General features: G+C 43.4%; 1 protein-coding gene and 1 non-coding gene across 7 annotated transcripts in view; both read left to right on the forward strand.

The window, feature by feature from the left end:
• The first annotated feature begins 1,822 nt into the window (after window positions 1-1,822).
• Window positions 1,823-1,925, forward strand: LOC129495626 (U6 spliceosomal RNA). Its single transcript, XR_008661568.1, has one exon. It is a non-coding gene; the product is annotated as a U6 spliceosomal RNA (small nuclear RNA).
• Window positions 1,926-3,944: 2,019 nt separating this feature from the next.
• The window catches only part of LOC129495505 (zinc finger protein 236), a 108,066-nt gene continuing 90,623 nt past the window's right edge, over window positions 3,945-21,387 (forward strand). For 3 of the 6 annotated variants that reach the window (XM_055303075.1, XM_055303077.1, XM_055303079.1), the window contains exon 1: window positions 3,945-7,684. In XM_055303075.1, coding sequence (XP_055159050.1) covers window positions 7,295-7,684 — 390 coding nt within the window. In that variant the 5' untranslated portion in view covers window positions 3,945-7,294. Of the gene's footprint in view, window positions 7,685-8,708; window positions 9,594-21,387 lie in introns of those variants that run through there. The other 3 variants (XM_055303076.1, XM_055303080.1, XM_055303078.1) reach the window with 2 other exon arrangements.

Raw genomic sequence — 21,387 nt, forward strand, 5'->3', positions numbered from 1 at the left:
TCCCTCTGCCTATATCTCTGTGTCTTTCTCTGTGTCTCTCATGAATAAATAAATAAACCTTAAAAAATATATGAACTACTTGGGAAGAATATATTTGACAAAATATCGACAAGACCTGCGCCCTGAAAACTGCAAAGCACAGCTGAGAGGAATGGGAAGAGATTTGAGTAAACTGGAAGAGAAATTGTGTTCCTAGGCTGGGTGACTCCATATGGTTATGGTGTGAATTTCTCCCAAATCAATGTATGGATTCTAAGCAGTTCTATTCAGAATCTCAGCTGACTTTTAAATTTTTTAAAAACATTGACAAGCTGATTTTAAAATTCAGAAAATGTGTGTGGCATTGGAGAGAAGAGAAACACATAAATAGGACAGAATAGAGTCCAAGATAGGCCTGTACATATGTCATCAATTAATTTTAAACAGTGTTGACAAGGCAATTCAATGGAAAAATAATCATCTTTTTATCAAATAGCACTGGAGCAATTGGATATCATGTCGAGAAAATGAAACAACCCTTACTTCATACCACATTTAAAATTAACCATCATAGAGAAAGACCAAAATATAAGAACTAAAATGTCCAAAAGAAAACACAGGAAATCTAATCACTTTGGGTTTGGCAAAGTTTCCTTGAAACGACACAAAAAGCATGGAACAATTGATCATAATGTGAACTTCAAAAAAACCCCAAAACTTATGCCATTCAAAAGACAATGTTATGGAAACGAAAAGGCAAGCCACCTATGAGGGTATTACAAACATATACCTAATAGGGGCACCTGGGTGGCTCAGGAGTTGAGCATCTGCCTTTGGCTCAGGTCGTGATCCCGAGGTCCTGGGATCCAGTCCAGCATCGGGCTCCCTGCTGGGAGCCTGCGCTCCCTCTGCCTGTGTCTCTGCCTCTCTGTGTCTCTCATGAATAAATAAATAAAATCTTTTAAAAAAACCAAAAATACCCATATACTTGATAAAGAAATTATACTTGGGGTATGCAAATAACTCTATATCTCAATGAGATGACAAACCATACAATTAAAAATGGGCAAAAATTTGAACACACTATATCAAGGACAATAATATGTGGACAGCAAATAAGCAGATGAAAAGTTGCTCAATGGCGTACCTGGGTGGTTCAGTAGGTTAAGTATCTACCTTCAGCTCAGGTCATGATCCCTGGGTCCCATGATTGAGCGTCTTATTGCATAGGGCTCCCTGCTCACCAGGTAGTCTGCTTCTCCCTCTGCCCCTCCCCCATTTATGTGCATGCACATGCACACTCTCTCAAATAAAATCTAAAAAAAATTCAGTATCATTAGTTATTAGAGAAAGGCAAATAAAAACCACAGTGAGATACCATTAACCATTTCCTAGAAAGACTGAAATTCAGAAGGTTAACTATACCAAGCACTGGTAAGTCAGTGGAGCAACCAGAATGTCATACATTGCTGGTAAAAAGGTAAGATGGCATAACTACTTTGGAAAGCAGTTTAGCAGCTTCTAAAACAGTTAAAGGAATAGCTACCATTTGACCCTGCCACGCCACTCCTAGGTAATTACTTAAGAGAAACTAAAGCAGAAATGTGGTCAGGCCAAGACCTGATGCAAATGTTGATAGCAGTTTCGTCTATAATCAGGGCTTGTACAAGGTGAGACAAATGAAACGTGTACAAACCTGAGAGTGAGCACCAGGTGCTTTGTTCTGTCACCCTAGTCTGGGTCTGTTAATACTAGTTAAAAACTGAAAACAACCCCAATGTCCATCAACAGGTAGATGGATAGAGGAACTGTGGTATATCCATAAAATGAAATACTATTCAGTGCTCTCTTTGGCAGCTTATCATAAAATTGGAATCATACAGAGAAAATGAGTATGGCCCCTATGCAAGCAGGACACTCAAATTGGTGAAGCATTCCATATCTTTATAAAATGAGTCCTAAAAATGTAATGTGACTATAGTTAATAGCACTGTATTGTATATTTCAAAGTTACTAAGAGCGCAGATCTTAAAAGTTCTCACCACAAGGAAAAAATTGTAACTCTGTGTGGTAATGGATATTAACTAGACTTATTGAGATAATTTTGCAATATATGCAATTATATATAATTGCGCTATACACCGGAAACTAGTGTTATATGTAAATTGTACCTTAAAAAAGAAAATAAATACTATTCAGCAATAAAAAGGAATGAACTAATGATTACTTCAACAACATGGGTACAGCTCAAGCTCAAGATAATTATTCTGAGTGAAAAAAGGCAAAAATAATACATATGATTCCATTTATATAAAGTTCTGGAAATTGTAATCTAATCTATAGTGACAAAAAGATTAGTAGTTGCCTGGGAATTGGGGATTAGGGAGGGGATTAATACACAGGGAAATAAGGGTGGTAGGGTGGTAGGATATGTTCATACCTTGATTGTATTGATGGCTTCACATGTATACATGTATCAAAACTGATCAAACTTCACCCTTAAATGTGTGTTGGTTGTATATCAATTATATTTCAACAAAGCTGTTAAAATAAAATGAGCCAATAAGAATTTAAGTCATGAGTCCTTATTGGATCCTGATTGGGAAAGTAAGAATCTTTAAGGACAATTGGGAGTATTTGAATATGGACTAGATATTAAATATATTAGGAGATTATTGATACTTTTCTTAGGTATAGTAACGATATCATGGATATGTAGGGAAAGGCACGTATTCTTAAGAGATTCATGCTGACGTAGTTAGGGGCAAAGCATGATGTTTGCAGCTTATTTCAAATAGCTTGGCAAAAACAAAATAACAAAAAACAAAACCCACACCCACAGAAAAACAAAAGGCAACAGGAAAATAAATAGATAAAGCAAATATGACAAAAATATTAAGACTGTTGAATCTAAGTTTTGGAATATAGGAGTTCATTATACTATTTTTTCCAATTATTTTGTATGTTGGATAATTTTGTCATTAAAAAGCTGGAAAAGTTTACCAAGTAGATTTGAAAAAGAACCAAATTATAAAGATAAAATATAATTGAATTACTAAACTCAATGGATAGGTTTAACTAAAGTCACGGCAGAAGATAAAGTTGATGAATTCCAAAATGAATCTTACAATAACTATCCAAGATGCAGTACAGAGGAAAAGAGAAAATATGAAAGAAAGTTAAGAAAAATGGAGAATAAAATGAGCAGGCCTATCATTAATCTCGCTGGAACTCCAAGAGAAAGAGAAGGAATGGGCCTAAGGCCATCTTTGTAGACATAATCCCTGAGAATCCCCACTGAATCCCTGAGCACATAAATGAAAAGCATCCACGCTTAGGCACACCATGATGAATCTGCGAGTCACTCACGGCTGAGAAGGTTGTAAAAGTTTCCAGTGAAGAAAAGTGACCTGCAAAAGAAAGAAGGATAACCGACTGGTCATCATTTACAACAGAAACTAAGCTAAAAGCGGAATATTTTCAGTGGATTGAAAGAAAATAAGTGTTAACCTAGAATTATTTAACCAGGAAAGTACCTTTTAAGAATAAGGGCAAAATAAAGACGTTTTCAGGTAAACAAAAAATGAGAGAATGCTTGCTGCTAGTTATGTTCACTGAGTGAAATTATAAAGTGTGTATATGAGACAGGAGATGAAGTTTGGAGACATAAGAAAGAATGTAGAGGACAGAATTAATTGGAATATTAGAATATCTATGTAAATTAGACTACATAAAACAGTAATGTCTTCTGCAGTTTAAAGTAGAATTAAAACACCAAACAATAATTTATAAATTAGGAGGAGGGTAAAGATGTTAACATTCTAGTTTCATAAATATCATCTAAAAGTTTCTAGGTTACCTTTAACAGAATAGAGTATATAACTTTCAAAGGGAAAAAGGAGAATGAGAGGAAAAAAAAAGTCAATCCAAAAAAAAAAAAAAAAAAGGAAAGAAAGTGGTGTAAACTTAGCTGACATGGGACACATTGAAAGCAAAAAATATTTCTCATCTTGTATTAAAATCAACACCAGAAGGCAAGTGCAAGAATAGTCATAGCAGCATGTTCATAAAAAAACAAAAAACAACTCGACATAACTCGGAAGTCTGTCAACAGTGTATTGAATGAATAAACTGTGGCACAGTCTTACAATGAAGTGCTGTACAACAGTAAAAACAAATGAACTATAGCTATATGCATCAGCATCAATGAATCTCAGATATGATATGAAGCAAAGAGGCCACAGAAGAATTTGGAAAAACTTTGAGAAAGTTGAAAAAGCTGGACCAACTGACCAATATTTCATTTATTTAAAGACATCTACAAAGTCTATACAACCATAAAAGCAAGGGGAGGATTATTGCAGGATCAGGAGAGCAGATACCTCTAGGAAAAGACACTCCAGGGAGAGGCATATATGGGTCTTCCAGGGTGCTGGCCCTGTTTTCTAGCTGTGCCTTGTGTGGTGGTTCTGGGGAGCATGTTTTTTTGTCACCCTTTTTATGTCTGCTATGGTAATCAGCTTAAAAATGAGATGGAAGAACACAACAGCCCTCCACGGAACCCTCTAAGACATCCTAGGAAGAGGAGTCTAGAAAGCAACCTACCTATAAACTACGAAGACTGGATCAGGAAGACAGAAAATGTGAACAGACCAATGAGTGAGGCAATTAAAACAGTAATAAAAAAAATCTCCCACCAAAGAAAAGCCCAGTAGCAGATGATTTCACCAGTGAATTCTAGCAAACATTAAAGTATAACACGATCCTTCTCAAACTCTTCCAAAAAACTTAGGAGAGAGAATACTCTCAATTTTAGGAGGCCAGGAGTACCCTGATATTGAAGCCAGGTAAGGATACAAGGAAAGAACCCCAAAACTATAGGCCATGATCCCTGATGAATATATGCAAAAACTTTCAATAAAATGCTAGCAAACTGAATTCAACAGCACGTTAAAAGAATCACATACCATGATCAAGTATAATTTATCCTTGGAAAGCAATGCAAATTAATGTGATACACCACATTAATAAAAGATGTTCATCTCAACAGATGCAGAAAAAACATTGGACAAAATTCAACATCCTTTCAACAAATTCAACATCTCAACAAATTGGGTATAGAAATAGTGTATCTCCCCATAATAAAGGGCATCTATGACAAACCCACAGCTAACATCATACTCAATGGTGAGAGGTTCAAAGCTTTCCAAGACCACGAATAAGACAAGGGTGTCTGCTCTTGCCACTCCTATTCAACATTGCACTGGAAGTCCTAGCCAGAGCAATTAGGCAAGAAAAAGAAATAAAAGGCAACCAAATCATAAGGGAAGTAAAATTGTCTGTTTACAGATGATACTGGTATGGACAGTAAAAAAAGAAACAATCCTATGAAGTTACATAGGCATACAGCTGTCTTTTGTGAGAATCTTCTAATGGATGACAACTACTTCTTGGGCTAAAAAACCTGGAGTTGACTTTCATATTCACCTTTTATAACTACATAGGACTTTACTAGTTTAGGTACTTATTCCTTTAATTTCTACTTTCTTCGTTTATCCTGATTTCACTTATATTTTACTGATAGAAATTGCTTCAAATCCTTTGCCGATCAGAATAGGGTATATACATTTCCAAACAGATTTACAAGTGGCTCAAGCTTCTTATGATCTGCCTCCAATCTTTTTTCTCAGCCTTGTACCTATGCTAGTCCTGATATATGTATGTTAATAGTCATATTTTGTCTAAATTTATATATATTTCTGCTTTGATGCAACTGGGTACATGGGATGAAAGGTAAACAGATTTGGTTTGCACCTTGGACTTGCTTACAGGCTATGTACCCTTAATCAGACTATTTAGTCCCTCTGAACCTCAGCACCATCATCTGTAAAATGGTACTTGCAGGATTATGTAAAACACTAAAATGTTAGCAGTTAAAAACAGCAGATGTTAATTACCAGTTGCCATTCCTTGGTTAGCTGTTGACGGTTAAATAACCTCTTTTCAAATAGGATTATCTGCCTAGTTTTTTCAGGATTTGGATGAATGTATGGAAACAAAAGAACATATATAAAGCGCCTAACAAAATACTCTAGGTTTTTCCCCTTTACCGTTACCTCTACCTGGGAAGCCCTAGTTCTTACCATCTGTTAGAATACAAGCATCTACTAAGTTTCAGTTGAGTGTCTTTCCTATTTATTTTTCCAACTGTAATTTATATGGTCCTCAAATTTCTCCATCCGCTTTTAAAATCTCTATTTATAATATATTGACTGCTTTTGTCTTTCTTGTCCTATAGCACCAAGTTGTTTTGGTGGGGAAGACATTGTTTTCCCTTTGTATTCCCTCCTAATACCTTGGATGCAATTGGTAACCATTATTTAGTACTTTGAATTAATTTTCCTGAGGATACTAAGACTGTTAGACTCCTTCCTTGATTGATAATGTTGCCTCACCCAACTCTGTCCTCCTGTTACTGTGTCACAATTTTGTGGAAGTTATTATGAGCAAACAACAGAAATAAAAGATGAATACAATATAAAACTACATTTTAATGTATTACATCAGATGGCAGGTCTTCCTCATCCAAGTCCCTGATCTGTTAGTGTCTGCCCCTCGAGAGTGTGCCATGGGGATGCTCTCAGGGGGATCCTGGAGGGTCACGTTCCCCGTGTTTCCTGCAATTAAACGAACACAGTAAACATAGATGAGCACATCTGAAGCACCTAGCATATCGGGGACCCTTGCTCTCCCCTCCTCTTCCACCAGCAAAGCTTTTTCACCACCTGTACCAGTTTAAAGGGCACCTTTCTTCTTTTCCTCATGGCTGTCCCAGGCGGTGGCTTTGGCTGGACACACACTGGGACAGCTGCCCTACTGAGGCCATGACGACCGAGGGGTGATGATCTAGGAGGATGATAGCCTGCCCTTCCTGCTCAGGCCATGAGGACCGAGGAGTGACCCAGGGGGACCCCGGCCCGCCCCGCTCAGCCCATCAGGACCGAGGGGGACCCAGGTGACTCCAGCCCGCCCCGCTCAGCCCATCAGGACCGAGGGGTGACCCAGGGAGACCCTAGCCCGCCCCGCTCAGCCCATCAGGACTGAGGGGGGCCCAGGGAGACCCTAGCCCACCCCGCTCAGCCCATCAGGACTGAGGGGGGCCCAGGGAGACCCTAGCCCACCCCGCTCAGCCCATCAGGACCGAGGGGGGCCCCGGTGACCCCGGCCCGCCCCGCTCAGCCCATCAGGACCGAGGGGGGCCCAGGTGACCACCACCCGCTCGCGCTCCGCACCAGGCCCGACCGGCGGAACGCGCATGCGCACGGCGCCGCTCCCCGCCCCCACCGCGCGCCCGCGCCCAACGCCCCTAACGCGGCCCGCCGGGCCATGGAACCCGCCGAAGTTGGCGCGGGTCGAGCCCTCGCGTTCGCTCGCTCGGGCGCCTTCCCCCCGTGAGGCCCGCGGGCGCTCAGACCCGGCTCGGCGGCCGCCCGCGCGCCCCGGGGCCGCTCCGCCCGCCTCCGCCGCTCGGCCGGGCGCGCGCCTCGCCCCCGAGGCCGGTCCCCGCGCGTGCGCGCTCCGCCGGGCGTATGTGTGTGAGTGTGTGTGCGGCCGAGGGGTGGGCCGCCGCCGCCGCCGCCGCCGCCGACGATGCCGCGGGGCCGCCCCCCGAAGCCCAAGGAGAGCAAGGCGCGCGGCGACACCGGTAAGCGGCTCCGGCCCGGCCGCGCTGTGCCGCTCCGCGCGAATATAGTCCCCGGATGCGGCGCGAGGGCCGCCGGGAGCGGGCCGGGCCGGGGGCGGCGGGCCGGGGGCGGCCGGGGGCCCGGGGCCGGGGCCGGGGCCGGGGGCGGGGGCGGGGGCCGGGCGCCGGGCGGGTGTCCGCCGCCACCGCCGCCGCCGCCGCCGCCGCCGCCCGCCTGGGGGCCGCAGGGCGCGGGCGGAATGATACCGGCGCGGCGCGGCGCCCCCTCCGCCGGGCTGGGCCTACTTTCCTGGGCCGGGCGGGCGGGCGGCGGCGGCGGCGGCGGGGCCGGGCCGGGGCGAGGTGCGCGCCGACCTCCGCCCTCCGCCCTCCGCGGGGACCCGGCCTCCGCGGCCCGCCGTCCCGGGCGGGGGGAGGCCTCCCCGACGGAGGCGGCCTCCCGGCGTGACTCCGGGGCCGCGTGGGCGGGCGGCGGGCCCCCGGCGGGCGGGCGGGAGGGAGGGAGGGAGGGAGGGCCGGGCCGCCCCGACTGCCGAGGCCCGAGGGGGCCCGGGGAGGCTCCTCCCGGGCGCGGGGCGGCTGCGTGTGAGCCGGGTCGGGTGTGGGGGAGGGGGTGGCCTCCAGGGCCTCGTTCCCTCGCTGGCTGGGGCTCCGGGGTCCCCTTCCCCGGGGAGGAGTCCGGGGGCTCGGGGGGGGGGCACCTGCGCTGCTTCACGAAACCGAGACGGGTCGGGCCTGGAAGCTGCAGGTCGGGCTTTCACGTGCCCTTCCTCGCATTTAGGAGGAGGGGCGCAGACGAGGAAGCGGTGCGGACTTGGAGCGGGACGCACCCAGCAGCCGCGGTCGTGCTGCGGTCGGGGTCGACCAGTGCCCGACCCGCTGCTGAGGCAGCGGCGCAAGAACAGCCCTGCGTGTGGGCGTGTGGGCGTCGTGGGCTCGTGGGCTCGTGGGCTCCGGGCTCGCGGCTCCCGCGGCCCAGCGCGGCCCAGCGCGGCCCACCTGGCTGTCCGGGAGCCCGGAGCCCGGAGCCCGGAGCCGAGGTGTTGGCTCGGGGAAAATGCAGGGCTGCGGACTCGAGGTTGCACCATGACTGCTGGAGGCTGCAAGGAGGCCCCAAAGGCCTCTCGGTGCTCTGGCTTCGGCTCTAGTTTGCTCACGGTTTTTATTTTTGTTAAGGAGCCTTCTGCCAAAAATAATGTGAGGTGCAGTGCGTCTCGGTTGCTTGGAAGAAGGCATAGGCCAGGCCGTGGAAAATTTGCATCAACTTGCAATCCCCCGTCTTCCCAAATGGCATCCTTTTGGACCTGGATTTTCAAGCCCCAAACATAAGAAGAGTTCTCTCTTACTCCTCGAGGCTATTCATAATTAAGTCTTGTAGCTTCTACCTCAAAAATGTCTTCTCAGTCAGCCCTCCCCCTTTCCACCTGGTGTCCCTGGCTGGCCCAGTCCACTGCGTGTGTGCACATGGACTTCTGTGGGAGCCTCTCTGACTGGTCCCAGGAAGTCTCACGCTACCTTAAGTTCATCACCAGTCCACCTGGAGGAGCAGTTTAAAATGTAGATAAAATGGCCACACCCTGGTAAAAACTTAAGGATTTCTGATTCCTTGGGGTAAAATCCACATTCCTGCAGGATCCTAATTGATCCAGCCTCTGCAGGGCTCATTTCCCTCCTCCTGTGCTCTAGCATTCAGTTCTCTGGGTTCTGGCTGAGGAGGCCACACTTGCGGTCGGGTGGGGCCTTTGCTGTTACCTATTCTGAGAATCCACCTGCTCTTGCTCAATTTCTTAGGTCCCAGTGCTTCAGCTTCCTTCCCAGCAGAGGCTTCCTCAAAGCTGTCTGAAAATAACTTGACACCACAGTTCTTCTCAGAATGCAGGCCCTGGAGACACACTCAGGGGTCTGCAGGGTAAATATTTTCATAGTGCTACTGTTTGGTTGTTTCACTTGCTGAACATTTGCACTAATGGTACAAAAACTATGGGGGTAGCATTGCTGGCGCCTTTGCACAGACTGCGAAGCTGCGGTATCTTCGTGTATTTCACTCAAAAACAACATACTGAATCTATTCCAAATAAAATGATTTGCAGGAAAACAAAACATAACTTACTGCAACAGAGAAAATGTCAGAGGCAGATACGAGGATCTACTTACCTTCTATTCAGCCAGACATTAAAAAGATTTGTAAAAGTGAAAACTCTTGTTACTGCTTTTGTGGAGAATATATTTTTCATAAAAACGTGTGTTTGTGTTAACATATAGTAGGTATGTTTTTAAATGAATAAATATTTTAATAAGTGCTCAGTTTTAATTTCTGATAGGGCAAGTAACAATATAATCTGTATAAACCTAAGGTTCTTGGGGTCCTCAATATTTAAAAATGTAAAAATCCTGAGATCAAAATGTTTGAGGATTATTGCTTTGTCAGTTCACTGTCTTAAGAATGTTTTCACATTATCAGAAATTCGTTTTCTATGTTACCATTATGAATTTTATTTTTAAGAAAAACCTGGAAGGTGCGTGGGGAATTTTACAGATAGAGGGAATAATAAAGCTCAGAGAGGTTAAAGTGAGTCGGTAGGTCTACCCATCTGGTGGCAGAGTTGGGATTTGAGTCTGCCTTTGAGTCCAAAGTGTGCATTTTACTATTTTGCCTTGATATATATAAAGCCCTACATATGGGTTAATTGATATATTCAACAAATATTTTATTTATTTTTTAATAATAAATTTATTTTTTATTGATGTTCAATTTGCCAACATACAGAATAATACCCAGTGCTCATCCTGTCAAGTGCCCCCCTCAGTGCCCATCACCCATTCACCCCCACCCCCCGCCCTCCTCCCCTTCCACCACCCCTAGTTCCTTTCCCAGAGTTAGGAGTCTTCATGTTCTGTCTCCCTTTCTGAAATTTCCTACTCATTTCTTCTCCCTTCCCTTCTATTCCCTTTCACTATTATTTATATTCCCCGAATGAATGAGACCATATAATGTTTGTCCTTCTCCGATTGACTTACTTCACTCAGCATAATACCCTCCAGTTCCATCCACGTTGAAGCAAATGGTGGGTATTTCAACAAATATTTTAAAGCACTTCCTGTGGTGGGTGTGCACAGCTAGGGACTGGGTCACAGAGTTCACCTAACACAGGATCTCTGCCGCGGCTCTTGAAGACTGTGTATGTCCTGTGATGGGGGAACATGTTTATGGCAGCAGATAGCAGACACTTGTAGTCTAGGGTTCCCAGAGAAAAGGATGTCAGAATGGAGATGTTAAGAAAACATTGCTTGGAGTCATAATTAGCTTAGGACAGAAGTACAGTAGTGGTGTCCTACCTCCCCCCCCCCCCCCCCCCCGCCCCGCCTTACCTGCAGTTTCAGTCCCCTGCGGTCAGATGGTGGTCTTAGTGACATCATCAGAAGGTCACCGTGCCAGAGGTCATTTACCTCACTTCATGTCCCAAGAAGAAGGGTGAGTGTGGCCCAGTAAGATACTGAGAGGGAGAGAGACCAGAAATCGCATCTGCACAAGTGTACTAGTGTTGTCTATGTCACTACTATTGTTAATCTGTTATGGATTTGTCAGTCAAGCTCAGTGATAGATACTTAAGCACAGGAAAAACCGTATAGACGGGGTTCTAAGCTCTGGTTTCAGGCATAGGGTGGAGGGGTGCCTTGCAGTATACCTACCTGTGGATGGGGGGCTGCTGTGGCGAAGGAAGCCTCGAGGGGGTGGTGTGTGTCGAGTACTTGTTTGGTGCCTGGCACTATCTTGGGGATAGGAGGATGATCGAGGTAGAGTTTTTTCTTTATTGTGCTTAGTTTAGTTTAAGTAGTAACATGACCTTGGTGGAAACCACACTTTGGGGACTTGTATGGCTTCCATTTTTTCCAGTGCGGTGGTACAGACCTTTTCTCCCCAGCTTGTACCTGTATTTGGCCTCCTGCTCCGTTTCCGTTTTCTGTGGGAGGAATATTTGTAATACTTCATTTCCAGAGAGCTGAGGCCAGCAGACGTTGAGCCAAATGTATAAACTAGTCCCCTCTTGCTCAGATGATTAGTTTAGGCCATTTTAGCTGTTCTTGAATGAACTCAGGGGCTCTCCTCTTCTCTCTAAGGGGATGAGACGACCGGGCTGAGCTAAGAGCGGTAGGATTCAGCGCACAAGGCAGCAGATGTGGTGCTGACAGGTTTAGAGGTGACTTCTCTGCTTCAGACTCAACTAGGTACTCCTGGTGGGGCTGAGGGGAGGGCAGGTTCTGCTTAAAGTAATAACTCTCTGACAATATCGGGCATCTGAGAATGAAAAAATTTCTTCGTAGAGGAGCAGCCTTAGCCTTCATTCTCCACCACTGAGCTTCTTACGTAGGCAGAGTTTTTAATATTTTGAGAAAAGTGTGTTGGGTAAACACACCAAGTTTAAAGATTTTATGATCCTGGAATCAAGTAGTGAGTTAACAGCAGTTCAGAATATTTCCCACAATAAAGGAAAAATATGTAAAGATTTATTTAAAAAAAAAAATCTTGGTCTTTGACCTAAATACAGCCTGGGAAAACCATACTAAACCATAATTCTTTGAGAGATAAAGGCAACTCAGCAGTTTTTTTTTTTTTTTTTGAATTTTTTTTATTTATTTATGATAGTCACACAGAGAGAAAGAAGAGAGAGGCAGCGACACAGGCAGAGGGAGAAGCAGGCTCCATGCACCGGGAGCCCGACGTGGGATTCGATCCCGGGTCTCCAGGATCGCGCCCCGGGCCAGAGGCAGGCGCCAAACCGCTGCGCCACCCAGGGATCCCAACTCAGCAGTTTTTAAAATAATGCTTATACTGTACCAGGGTCTTTATATTTTCTCTCTATACAAAGTCAGTGTCTCTGTGCTCAAGCGATTAGTGTTTTTCAAGCTACTTTTTAGTTGTAGAACTTTCTTACATGAAATGTGGCAGGATCTCAAGTGGTGGTTTTCACCCTTGGCGAAACATTATGGAATCACCTGGGGAGCTTTTAAAGATCTTGATGACCAGGCCTCGAGTCCAGTTATGTGTGAACCTGTGAGGGGGAGCCAGGCATCACTGCTCTGCAGGCTCCCCAGTAGTTCCACTGTGTGGTCAAGGCTGAACACCAGTGGTCTCTGGCAGAGCTGTTCTGGGTAAAGGTGGGAGATTTGAGAGATTCAGAGACAGCCCACAGCTCTGCGGTGTCTTCCCCTAAAATTTCAGCAGAGTTGAAAACTTACCTTAGTGGATTAAATTAATAATTTAGGTAATAAGCAGCATGAGCGGACAGTGTGCTCTTAATACAGAAGTGAAAAACTTAATTGTTCATGGCTCCGACAGCTAAAGCAAGCTAGTTAAAGGTACTAAGTGACCGCAGGTAATAGCCAGTTCCGGGGAGCCAATTCTGGGAGAATTGCCAAGCTCTCACTTGGTTTACAGGGGCAAGCTCCTGCTCTGTCTGCTCCATTTAAGTATTGCTGTGTCTTAAGCATTTTTCAGGAGGAGGCCAGATGTGTGTATTTTTTTGAAACCTTTATTACTATATTTTAGTAATTATGTTAATTGAACCAAACATCTACGTAGAGAATGCAAAGAGCTTCATGAACTCCGTATGTAACCAGCACCTAGAACATTGGCAGGACCTCACAAGCTCCTGGTGTTTCTTCCCTGTTACAACTGCCTTCCCTCTTTGTGCTCCATTGTCCTCTTCTGACTCCACAGGTTAGTTTTACCTGTTTGCAGACTCAGTTGAATTTACAGTATATGCCTTTTTTGTTTCTGGCTTCATTCATTCAGTATTTGCTTTTATGAGATTATCCTTCTTATTATTTGGCAGAAATAGGTTCATTTGCAAGGTTGTATATTATTCCGTTATGTAGCACATTGTCAATTTATCATTTCTACTCTGGGTACTTGGGTTGTTTCCAGTTGGGGGCTATTATAAATGCATGCTGCTATGCACTTTTATGCATTTCTGGGTCATGGTAGACACTGTCAAACAGTTTTCCAGTGATTGTACTAGTTTGCTCTCCTACAAGCAGTGTTGGAGAGAGTTGCACTTGCTCTGTCCTTTTAGTATTTTAGCTATTCTGGTATGCATAGTGTTTGGATTTTTAACTTGCAGTTCTGTGCTAATAGACTTTCTTAGCCATCTGTTCTCTTTCATGAGGCTTTCATATAGGTCTTTTCCCATTTTCCTACTGGGTTGAATATTTTATTTTATTATTTTTTTAGTTAATAGACTTTACTTTTTATAGTAGTTTTAGGTTTACATTCAATTGAGCAGATAGTACCTAGTTCCTGCATACTGTTTATTCTCCCCACAGACTTTCCCCTGTTATTAACATCTTGTATTAGTGTGGTACATGTGTAACAATTAATGAACCAATTTTGATACATTATTACTTAATAGAGTCCATAGTTTATTTATTTTTTTAATATTTTATTTATTCATGAGAGACACACAGAGAGAGAGAGAGAGAGAGAGAGAGAGAGAGACTGAGACATAGGCAGAGGGAGAAGCAGGCTCCATGCAGGGAGCCTGATGTGGACTCGATCCTCGGTCTCCAGGATCACGCCCTGGGCTGAAGGCGGCGCTAAACCGCTGAGCCACCTGGGCTGCCCGAGTCCATAGTTTACATTGGGGTTCCTGTCTCCACAGCTCTGCTTGTTCTCTCTAGTATCTATAGCTGGAATCATGCAATATGTAGCCTTTGCACACTGCCTTCTCTGTCTAAGCAATATGCATTTATGATTCCTTTCTTCATGGCTTGATGGCTGATTTCTTCTTATTGCTGAGTAATATTCCATTGTCTGGATGCAGCAGAGTTTGTTTATATTTTGAAGGATATCTTGGTTGCTTCCAGATTTTGGCCATTATAACTTGCTGTAAACATTTGTGTGCAGGTTTTTGTGTGGACATTAGTTTTCAGTTCATTTGGGTAATTTTTTTTTTTTTTAAGATTTTACTTATTTATTCATGAGAGACAGAAAGAGGTAGAGACATAGGCAGAGCAAGAAGCAGGTTCCCCACAAGGAGCCCGATGTGGAATTCAATCCCAGACCCTAGGATCATTCCCTGAGGCAAAGGCAGATGCTCAGTCGCTGAGCCACCCAGGCAGCCCTCATTTGGGTAAACGTTGATGACCACTGGGCTGAATGCTATGGTGAGACTGTTTAGCTTTACAAGAAGTTGGCAGATTCTTCCCAAGTGGCTGAGCCAATGAATGAGAGATCCTATTGCTCCACATCCTTGTCAGCATTTGGTATTATTGAGGTTTTTTTTTTTTTTTTTTAAATTTTAGTCCTTCTAATAGACATGTAGTGGTATTTCGTTGTTTGAATTGCAGTTCCTTTACGAGATATAGTGTAAAGCCATATATTTGTATGCTTCCTTGCCATCTCTATATCTTTGGCAAAGACTTCTGTCTTTTTGTTATTGATGTATAGGAGTTCTTCATACATACTGTACATGAGCTCTTCTAGTTTTTTGTTCACTCTTTGAAGGATATCTTTTCATGAAAGAAGTTCCTGTTCTTAATATTGTCTTATTTATCAGTCCTTTCTTGTTTAGTACTTTTGGGACCCATGTAAGGAATCTTCGGCAGTTTTAAGATCATGAAGCCCTTTTCCTATATTTTCATCTTGAAGCTTTATTGTTCTTCTTTTCACTTTTAGATGAATAATTCATCATCTGCTTTTGAAGGACAATTGCTTTGTTTTTATTTGCTGGCTATTATAACTAATGCTTTTGTGTTTTTAAACATGTGTTTTTGGTGCACCTATGTACACATTTCTGTGGGGATCTGTGTAGGAGTGGAATTGCTGGACTACAGGGTTTGTGTGTGTTTGACTTTGGTCGATGCTGCCAAATGGTTTTTGAGTGGTTATAGTGATTTTCATTCTTTCTAGTGGTGACGAGATTTCCAGTTGCTCCAGATCCTTATCAATCCTTGTTTTTGTCTGCCTTTTTAATTTTAGCCCTCCAAGTAGGTGGGCATTTTACTTTTCTAAAAAAAGTACTTTTTGTTTCATATTTTTCATACCTTGGATTTTTGCAACAACCCTGTATGTTTGCAGGATGGAAAACGGCCTCATCTTTGGATGAGGAATCCAGCTGAGTGACAGATTCTTTGGTTTGCGGAGACCTTACAAACCACCAGGCAGGACTGAGGTTCTTAAATCTTATGGCGCTCAGTCCTACTTTCATCACTGTCCCCCTAGTCTGTGACCAGTAACCCATATTTTAATCTATAGATACCCATTTTTTAAGATATTGTGCATTAAAATTATATGTACTGTGCATACATGCTTCATTGGAAATTGGGACAGAATCTTGGACCAGGCTGTCCATGATTTTCTGTGGCGCCCTTTAGCTTTACTTGATTGTTGTTGCTGTGCTAAAGTGCTAATGTCAATTGTATGTTTGTGGAGATGAGAAACAGTAATGGCAGCAAATCAGCAAGGAATTATTCTATCACATATAGAAAATTTGTTTGTATTGTCAAAGGATGCATTATTCTCAGCAGTACACCTCTGGGTCATTCTCAGAAAGACTCTGTTAATTTTAGTCCCTGGGCCTAGAATTGTTTTAGATAGATGGGGAGGCTATAGATACTGGAGGTATTATGTTATAATTTTAACACACTGTAGTTTTGTTAAACTTGGATAATGTGTGTGGTGTCTAAATATACATCCCCCTGAGTTTAAAGTCTTTAGATATAAAGATGTACAAGTAATAAAAGCAAATATTTGAAAGAGGATTGATATTCCTTTTAAAAACAGAGACAGTGTGGTAATCCGAGGTGTGAAAGGGAAACTGCACACAAATACAAATACTGACAAAATGGGCATATTGAAAGCACACCTGAGTAGAGGTGAATTTTACTGTGGGAACATGAGTGACCTGACCCTGTTAGGGAACATTTAATGAGTCTCTGACCAGGTATTTATCTTTAGCTCTGTGTCACAGGTATATTTCTTATCATTTATCAAGAAACCAGTACCAGCGTTTCAGACTCTAGTTGTCTCATGGAAACTACCATGGTTTTGACAAGCAGGGTACTTTGGCTTGACTCTCAATTAAATATTTTTTATACTGAAAGAGCATAAACAGTCTTAGGCTTACAGTTAACATAAAATACTGTTGCTAAAATTCAGGTACATCTGTTTTACAGTAGGCACAAGGTTGAAGTTGGGGTCTCATCTCAGAAATCATGACCGTAAGAGACACAGAAGCCTGACTGCTTAGGAGAGAGTCTTGAATTATGAGTTGAAAATTACCCTCCATTCTGCCATGGTTGATTGTGTGATTTTGACCAAGTGGCTAAGTTTCTCTGGGGTCTTAGTTTCCTTAGTTAATCCAACAAGGGTATGGAGTGTATAACTCTTTTCCCCCCAAGTAAATTTTATTTCTCACTTTTTAATTTAATTCTTTTTGAGCGTATAATATGTTATAATGGCTCAGAACTTTAAAAAATGGAAGTCCCTTTCGGAGCCCTACTCCCCCAGAGAGTTGCCTTTTTTCTTTCTTTTTTTTTTAAAGTATATATTTATTTATTTATTATTTATGATAGACATAGAGAGAGAGAGAGAGGCAGAGACACAGGAGGAGGGAGAAGCAGGCTCTATGCCAGGAGCCTGACGCGGGACTCCATCCCGGGACTCCAGGATCGTGCCCTGGGCCAAAGGCAGGCACTAAACCACTGAGCCACCCAGGGATCCCCGAGAGTTGCCTTTTCTTACTGGTAACCAATGCTATTCTTTTTCTTTTTTTTTTTTTTTTAAGACTTTTTATTTATTCATAGAGACACACACACACAGAGAGAGAGAGAGAGAGAGAGAGAGAGAGAGAGGCAGAGACACACACAGGCAGAGGGAGAAGCAGGCTCCATGCAGAGAGCCTGTCGTGGGAATCGATCCTGGGTCTCCAGGATCACGCCCTGGGCTGCAGGTGGCACTAAACTGCTGCACCACCAGGGTTGCCCCATAATGCTATTATTCTTTTCTGTAGTTTTGCAGGGATGTTTTATGCACAAACAAGCAAATACATGGTATATTTGCCTCCCCCTTCCTTTTTTAAAGGAGTGATAGCATCTAGAACATACTGCTTTTTTCATTAGCTATACTTTTAGGATTACATTTTTATATGAGTACATTTCATTTCCAAATGAATATTTACTTAATAGTAAATACTGTTGAATAAATAATGGGTGAAATTCAAAAAGTGCAGGAGTCTTCCCTCATAGTACCTACCTCTCTCGGTGCAGGTGCTTTTGAGCTGACAGATGTTTGTTCCAAGAAGAGGAAAGCAGGTGCTTTACGGCTGGTGCTGTAACTCGAGCACGCACTTTTCTGACAGAGATTCTATGGAGAAAATAATGTAGGTGCGTTTCGGCTAGCTCCTAAGGAACAAGCAAATGGCTAAGGAATGTATGTACAAAATAAGAATAGTTAGTGGACGCATAATAAGCTGGAAGAATACTAAGGTAATTGAGGTGCGGGGCATGAGTCAGACTACAAGTGGAAATTAGATATGCTGGTCTTGGGAGCTTTAGACAACTGGGTAGAGACCAAAGAGTCATTAGCTTTCATCTTATCTCTGACTATTGAGCAAATGTTTGCTAGGCACTCAGGATGTACCAGGTTTTGTGCAAGGCTTTGGAGATACAGTGACCCGGTAGGAAGGGTTCACAGGCCCACGCACTGCAGAGTTTTACCTGGAAAAGTCCCGGCGTGCTCAGACCTGGACGCTGACCAGTGTGGGAGGAGCAGGAGAAAACAGGAGAAAGGAGAAGAAACTAGAGACCAATACAAATAATAACAACAACAACAAAAAGGAGGAGGTATGGTAGCTGAGGTGGGACCCTACTGGAAGTGGGGGTGATAGCTGTCAGACTCTCCAAGGGCCTTTTGGTGGCCTCAGAAAGCATCCTGGTGTCAGGATGGAAAAGTGAGAGAAAACACATCCATGGTTGGAGAGCCTAGTTCTCGGGGACAAGATGTTGGAAGAAAAGATGGGCCTGCTGAGAGCAGTAGAGATGTCAACCACTTTTTGGAAACTTTTTATTCAAAACAAAAATAAAAATAGATGCAGAGTTTGGCAGTTAGCTCAGTTGGTTTAGAAACAGAACTGGTGTGTCTCATTTTAATATAAAAAATGCCTCAGCAGGATTTATGTAGAGATGAGATCTTCAGTGCCTAGTGCTTGAGGGTTTAGGTCAGGAGGTGCAAATTGGAAAATCATTGAAATGTTATAAATGCAATAGATTTTGTTGAACTGTCCTATCATAGGCATTTTGTATAAAAGGTCACTTAGCAGGGCACCCCGCTGGCTCAGTCAGTGCAGCAGGCGACTGGATCTCTGAGTTGTGAGCTTGAGCCCCACCCTGGGTTAGAGATCACTTAAAATCTTTATAAAACAACAAAGAAGAGATCAATTTAGTTCTTTAGATGGGAGATAAGAAGAGACCTTTGCCATTAAGATTTGGCTGACGGGGCTGATTTGCTGTGTCTGGTGTGGGAAGAGCAATTTGTAGGGTAGCTGGTCTAGTCCCCATTACAGACCAGGCCTGACTACAGCTGTGGCAGAGGGCCAGCTGGGGCATCGGTGGGCGGATGAGCATTAGAGAGATGGCCACGTTCCTAAATCATGGGTGGGTTCTTGTTCTAGTAGTGACAGGAAGCATTATCTTATTTAATCTGTACAACTCTGAGATAGGTTTATTTAATCTGCACAAATCTGAGATGATTTTGGGGCTGGTTGGTAAATAGCTATTATTATGTACTATTAAGAATCTTTATGTAAAGAGTTAAATTGATTTTGAAGCTCATCTTCACATTCTTTCAAGGAAAACAAAGCTGCTCAAACAATTTCTGATCTTTGTGCAATCACTTTGTGTTTACGTTTGATAGTGAATTTGAGTTCTTGGTATCATGAAGGATGAGCAGTTGAAGAGAATGTGGGTGACGCCTGTGTGTGTGTGTGTGTGTGTGTGTGTGTGTCAGGTGACTATCCAGGTAAACCGGCTGGAATCAGCCTACTGAGTCTCCCTGTGGTCTTGAAATCTCAGGGTGATCCATCCCCTGCCTCTGGGGGAAGGGGGTAGGGGGCAGGGGGTGGGCCAAAAGACCTACTTGAAAACTCCTGACCTGGATGAACTCTTAGATCTGAGCACTGTTGAATGCATATAGCTCAATGTTTATGATGTGTGTGGGGGGTTGGGGGGCTAGAGAATAGCTGTTCTGATTTGGGAGACTTTAGGAATATGTGTTGCCAAAATCTCATGGGACGTTCCTCCAGCTGCCTCTAAAAAATGCAGCTGTTCTCAGGAGGGTTGACCATTAAGAGGCTGCCATTGATTTGGTCATACTTTACCTGGATCCCTAGCCCCTTAAAAAGTCTGGTGGTCTCTGTGGGGAATACATGGACATGGGGTATTTGCATGAAGTTTTCACAGGGCTTGTGGATCTCCTGAAGTGTGTTCTAAGGATACATCAATTTCGTCTACCTCTTTCTGAAAAATGCATGCACTGGGGAAAGTTAAATGAGCTTGAAGAGAGATGATAGGCGAAGGGGGTTATCTTAAGGCCTCGGACACCATCCAGACAGAAAGCAAAGTGTGCGTGAGAGAGCCTGCCTCACCCTGGGAGCCCTGGGACAAAGGCTCGTGCTTTCCCAGTGTAGAGAAAGGGCAGGTTTACAAGTATGTTCCCCCAAAGCAAAGTAAAAATCTGGAGATGCTGTCGATTTTAAAATTACACTCAGCGTGGAAACTAAAGCATGTTTTCCCCTTTTATTGCACTTTAATTTGAATTAGGGTTGTTTTAAGTTTGTTTTTGAACCAAATTAATACTGTATTATCACTGGGGGAAGGGGCTTAGTGAAAACATAATTTTATTATGTTTTGAGCTCTGTTAAAGAGGGAAGTCTTGCTTCTTTAGATAAAAATCTATTTTGGAAAAATCTTAATTCCTAGGCAAAACAATGTCAGTTTTGGTTTTAAATGTGTAGTTTCTGATCTCTTATTATTTTATCTATCATTTGTAATTAATTACATCCTTTCTCATTATGGGTAACATTTAAGCAGTTTCAGGTAGAGGCTGTGAACATTGTTTCATTCTACATCCTGAAATAGCCTTTTAATTTTGCTTTTCAGTGAGGAGCGCTCTCATGACTATATTTGGCCATTAGGTAGAAACATTCACTACTGAGCTTTTTTTTTTTTTTTTAATTTATTTTTTTTTTTAAATTTATTCATGAGAAACAGAGAGAGAGAGAGAGAGAGGAGAGAGGAGAGAGAGAGAGAGGCAGAGAACAGGCAGAGGGAGAAGCAGGCTCCATGCAGGGAGCCCAACGCGGGACTCGATCCCGGGACTCCAGGATCATGCCCTGGACTGAAGGCAGGCATCAAACCGCTGAGCCACCCAGGGATTCCCCCCCCCGCCCCCCCGCTACTGAGCTTTTAAAACACAGTTTTCAACAGATATTTTACTTGAACATTCTCAATCTCTAAACTATTTCTTCCTATAATACAAACTTTCTCAAAGGGGATAGTATATCAATTGATGTGGTCCCAACAATTATTGTATTTGGGCCTGGAGAGCATAAAACATTTTGTTGCTAATTTAATGTAGAAGTTTTGAATACATGGTCTTTGAATAGAATGTGGGTATAGTGAAGAATAAATAGAATAAAATTACGTGT

The sequence above is a fragment of the Nyctereutes procyonoides genome, unplaced genomic scaffold (assembly GCF_905146905.1).
Source record: "Nyctereutes procyonoides isolate TBG_1078 unplaced genomic scaffold, NYPRO_anot_genome, whole genome shotgun sequence".
Taxonomy (NCBI): Eukaryota; Metazoa; Chordata; class Mammalia; order Carnivora; family Canidae; genus Nyctereutes; species Nyctereutes procyonoides.